This window comes from Maylandia zebra, linkage group LG22 (genome assembly GCF_041146795.1).
Source record: "Maylandia zebra isolate NMK-2024a linkage group LG22, Mzebra_GT3a, whole genome shotgun sequence".
NCBI lineage: Eukaryota > Metazoa > Chordata > Actinopteri > Cichliformes > Cichlidae > Maylandia > Maylandia zebra.
Window position 1 is genome coordinate 36,030,213 of NC_135187.1, and position 5,189 is coordinate 36,035,401.

General features: G+C 42.3%; 1 protein-coding gene across 1 annotated transcript; it reads right to left on the reverse strand.

Annotated features, from left to right (window-relative positions):
- Positions 1-780: 780 nt before the first annotated feature.
- s100v2 (S100 calcium binding protein V2) lies at positions 781-5,189 on the reverse strand. Its single transcript, XM_012921788.4, has 3 exons — positions 5,031-5,189; positions 2,956-3,087; positions 781-1,179 (listed from the first exon to the last, which is right to left on the reverse strand). The coding sequence occupies exons 1-3, from the start codon at positions 5,037-5,039 to the stop codon at positions 1,009-1,011; spliced, it is 312 nt and encodes a 103-aa protein (XP_012777242.1). The 5' UTR covers positions 5,040-5,189; the 3' UTR covers positions 781-1,008.

Consider the following 5,189-nt stretch of genomic DNA (forward strand, 5'->3'; position numbering starts at 1 on the left):
GGGAATATTACAAAGGCACAATTTGAGATTTCAAATATAATTCTATTATTAGAAATAATACAAAACAACGTGTTTTGTTACTGAGAAACAATTTACTCGCGAGTCAACTTTCTACAAGCCAGGAAATAAATTCTACACTTCAGAGGTCTGAAAGTGATGAATATTTCCAATGACTTGATGTTAAATCTCTCTTAAAGTTGACCACATAATTGGAACGTCACCTGGCGTGACTATTATTAGGCAAGGGAAGGCGGAGCTTGTTTTTTGTTCCCTTTTCTAAAATAGTAAATCATGTTTTACCTTTTTTTTTGTATTTCATTGACCTAACCATTTAAAATGTTGACCTCTGACCTATTAAGAAATACATATCAAGTTGAAAATACCACACCAGCAGACCATTAATATAGTGATATGGACCAGTTTTAAAGCACCCAACACTTTTGCAAATCAAAAACATGACAAACTGGAGCGACATGAACGGGACAGAAGTTATTCACTCTGGTTTTGACGATAGCTAACAGCTTTCTTTTTCAAACAACCAACTTAGTTCCATGTATGTTTTTATTCAAAGCAGAGGTGTTTGTAAGATTTATAGTTTTAAAATTTGTAGAACACTTTTTGGACCAAACACCCAAAGAACTAAATATGATGAGCATCTTGAAGCAAAGAGAGAAGAACATTCAGACACCAGTGACACTGTGGTGTCTAATCACATAAGGTTTAGGCTATTGTAACATGTGCAGCATGGTAAATGGAAAAAAAAATAATAATACAAAGGAGGACAAATTGAGTATTTTATTCAAAATCAGTTTACATTTTACTTTGAACTTAAACAAAGTAATCTGAATTCAAAGGTAAACTAGTTAAAACTGTAATGTTTAGTCATCAATGCTTAGAATGGATTTTGAACCCTTGTATTATGTTTGGCAATTCTTTATGAGCGTGATGTGTATGTGTTACTCTGCTGAGTTAAATTTCCAAATACATGTTGGGCTGAGAAGCTGCTCTTTACAGGAGAATACAGCTGCATGACGAGCCCTTCTGACCGCTAAGGTGGCCAAACTGCGAGGTGGCTAGTGACTGGATTAAATTCCAGAAGTGCTTGAAAGAGATCCCCTCGCCATCACCTACACCCATCTTCCGCAGGATATCACCAAATCCCTGGTCGGTGCCGACGCCCTGTCAGAACACGACAAAACAACTCACGTTAAAGTGAAAATGTTAACACCTAAACCAGACTTACAAGAAAATATCATTCCAGTTAATTACAAACCGTTAGGTTACTGATCACAGTTCGGAATATCACCTAAGACAAATCTGATCAGACAAAAACAAACGCAAACAGGGAGCACTGAAATGACAGAATTTTACCCAGAATAAAACTAGTACAACTGAAGACACTCTGACAAGACTTGCTCAAGATACTGAGCACCAAAATGGTCCCAACGCATCCACCGGTGTATTTGTGCACTCAAGAGTGCCTGCATTGTAAGAATGTGGCTATGTGAATGTGCCTTATAGTGTGAAGAGCTCTGAGTGGTAGATACGCCAGTTCATTTACCATGGGTTAATGTTTTTAATGTATTTAACTTTGTAAAGCTGGTGCTTTGAGGACATCCGACAGATGGTTGTGGATCGGCTGGGCCTCATGCCTGAAGACCACCATTGATGCTTCCTGAGGATCTGCCTTTTGTCTATGCCAGACGGCACTTGAACCCGGTACCGTTAATGGAGGTCCCATTTGAGCCATCTGACCATTTCACAGGAGTGCACTGGGATATTGTTTTGAGTTCTTGTGGATTATAAAACACGATAGTGCCACAGTAAAATGACTTGCTAAGTGACGAGGGCCCTTTAGAGTCACCCAGTGAGTGGGGGATGTTGATTTTGAAGTGATGCGGTCGGACCAGGAAGGAGCCACACAGGTATATCACCTCAAAGCATGGAGAGTGGCTGAAACCACTTCTCTGGTGATTCCCGCCTCCCTCCAGTGTGACGACCAACTCACACAGACCCAAACAATGAATGTTGCTGCACTGCAGCAGTAGTTTTCAGATGTGTTCTCCCTTGTCCGGTCACACCACGCTCATGGAGCACCACTTTGACGTGCCCTGATGTGATGGTGCATCACGGCTCTACAGGCTACCAGAACACAAAAGGCAAATAGTTCAGGCAGAACTGGCTGTGATGCTGAAGATGAGGGTGAAAGTCCCACAGTGCCTGGTGTAGCCCCATGATTCTTGCAGTGATGAAAGATGGGTCTATACGGCTCTGTTTGGACTACCGCAAGGTGAATGAGGTGTCACAGTTTGATGTTTCGAATGCTCCGGAGTGCTGATTAAATACTAGAAGTGTGCATGTTGGCATTTTGTCTGATAGCACAGCTGAACCGTAAGTTTGTACAAAATAACAAAACAAAACTGCCAAAAACTCTCACAGACTTATACAGAATTGTTACCATGAATAGAAATGATTTATATTATTGAGGAGATTAATGAAAAAACATTGAAAAACATGTTTCAGTCACAGTAAATTACAGCAATCTTCAAATGAATCTGTAGAGAGTTGATGATGCAGGAGAGACTGGTGTGCAGTTTTAATCTTAATGCCTGTCCGTTAACCTGACCATGTCAGAATTTACTTGTAAATCTAATCTAAGGTCTAACCAAGTAAGACTGCCTTAGAAACTTTTACAGATCAGCAGTTATGTTTGTATTCAGAGGTTAGGCTGAGACGCTGTTAGATTAATGGAAAGGAGTGCATGTCTTCAGAGGATTAACATTTTTTAGTGTGTTTGCCTGTGTGTGGATTAGGCTTGTATAACTCTGTTGTAAGCATGTTCCCCTTAGTCTTTGTGCAAGCTGAATATGGTTAGGTGTGCTGCCACACCCATTTGCTACAGATAACTGCGATCCCGGTCAGAGAGAAGCACAAGGAGGCTTACGGTGGACTTACCTTCATCAGATTGGGCATCTGGGAGGACAAAAGATTTTTGAATTCATCACTTTTCAGCGTCGGAGACTTGTCTGCTGAAGCGGAGTGGAACTGGCTGACCAGTGTATCAATGGCACTCTCCAGGTCAGAATACTGGGAAAAATTAAAGGCGAAAAGAAAAAAAACAACAAAAGAGAAAGCCAGGTAATTTTAAAAGAAACCTGTTTTTCTTAAAAAGTTTATTATGTCATTTACCCTAAAACAGAACAAACAAAAAACACTTTCAGATCTTGCTTTATGCACCACATTTAAGTCCAATTTTACCTGTACATTAATTTAGCACTCTGTACCCTTCAACCGTTTTATCTCCCTCAGTCATGGCCAATTTAGAGTCACCAGTGAACCTAACTGGGAAGGACGCTGGAGGACCCAGAGGAAAGTTCCCACTCAGGGTTCAGACCAGGTGCCTTCTCGCTGTGAGGAAACCGCATTACCCACCGGCGCTGTCCAACATGCATTTTAGATCTTGTTGCGGCTGCATTTTGAGCAAACACCAACCTAGAAACGTGACACATCATTGCCCTATGAAGTCATTACAATGAGCCTGTTGAGAAACTCATCCAATTATTATTCGTTGGCCATCAGAACAGGTCCCAGTGCTCCTGCTGTTTCTCAATGCATGTGTGGCAGCAGCTTTGTCAGAACCACACCCTTTCTGACTAACGTACCACAAGCTGCAGCAAGCCTTCTTCACCGTTGTGAAAAAGTATTTCAAAGAAAGTAGCAATGGTCAGGAGATCTATTTATTTCACTGAATTTGTTGTTTTTATATTTCTTTGAAGTCTATTAGTGATTTATCTTAAATAGTTAACGTGGGTGCTCATTAACATATCGAATCCAGCTTGTTGTAAAGCTTGATGTAAACTCCACACAGTGGAGATTCAAAAATGAGGTGCGACAAAGTCTGGGTCAGTTTGTGGCTCTGTAATGCCCGTGTGTTCCTTGATCATGGGTTACAGAGCACTGGCTTTCCTTCAGGAAATTCCTTGCCTTGACTGTTTTGTCTCATTTACTAAACGGTTCAAGATGTAACCATGGAATAATGCGAGATACTCGCTGTTCCTGTGAGCAACAGGGATATGAGAAGGAGCATAGAGAAACAGGAAAATGAGGAAACGCTGCAGAGTCGTGGAGCACACGGACACACAGAGGTGGATCGCTGTCTGAGCTCGTGCAGATAAAACTGCTGTTTCAATAAGTCGAGAGCTACAAACGTGTGTGCAGACTGGTGCCAAATGAAAGGAGTGAGTAAGCCCTTCAGCCATCATGTGGAACAGAATTCTTCCTGGCAGCATTCACCATTTGGTGTCTGAGAGTGGCGAAGAGTCAAAACTCTTCAGCAAATATGAAACTGGTTTGATTTCTGTCACGTGCTGTGGCTGTACAGGCATTAAGCCCTTCCACTATACCCGAGGCTCACTGACATCCTGCAAGAGACAACACCCATCACGATAAATAACATTTCATCAGAGGATAAAGGTGATTACTCAACTTTGCACTCATTCACAGACACTCGTGTAAGTGGACCCGAACCGCGCTACAAAATGCGACCCACAGTATAACAGACACACGCTTTTACGGGTCAAGGTACTTTACCCGCAAGTTAACTGTTTGTTACAAATTAGCACAAAACTGTGATGAATTACACGCGTGTACTGTTACCACTTTGAATTCGTCGTGGAGGAGCGGCAGGACCCTGCGCTTAGCACTTCTTTTCGGGGAGGGGCCGCATACCTCTGGAAGTTTCTCCCCGAAAAAAAAGTTCGAGAATAATCCATTGCTGATGTTTCAGTCACTTCTGAATGATAAGTATTTACACCTGCGTATCCAAACACAGTCCCCCCGCTGATAATCTGACGCCTTGTGTGACACGTCGCTTCTCCGTGAAGCGCACAGAGGCCATTTTTTAAAAAAATTCCACATATTGATTTCGCACCAAACCACCTTTTCCCGGTTAAAGAGCCGACGGTGTAAACGTCTGCTGCCAAGAGGTCCAATTTTACATGTCGGCACTAAAAGAAGTTGTCTTTACCTACCTGAGGCATGTTGACTGCGGTAACTCGTCTTCCTGTGTTTCTCGCTGCTGGAGAGGTTCAGTGAAGCCCTGCATCTGTCACCAGCTGGCAGCATTCCGAGATCCTCCCTCCGCCACAAAGAAGAGCCAGGAAGGAGCTGTGCTCTTAGATAACGCCGAC

Bases quoted from the DNA above. Each gene is read 5' to 3' on its own strand.
- s100v2 (XM_012921788.4), bottom strand. The intron at 1,180-2,955 runs GTAAGTCCACCG...GTGTTCTGACAG, and splicing joins AGATGCCCAATCTGATGAAG to GGCGTCGGCACCGACCAGGG.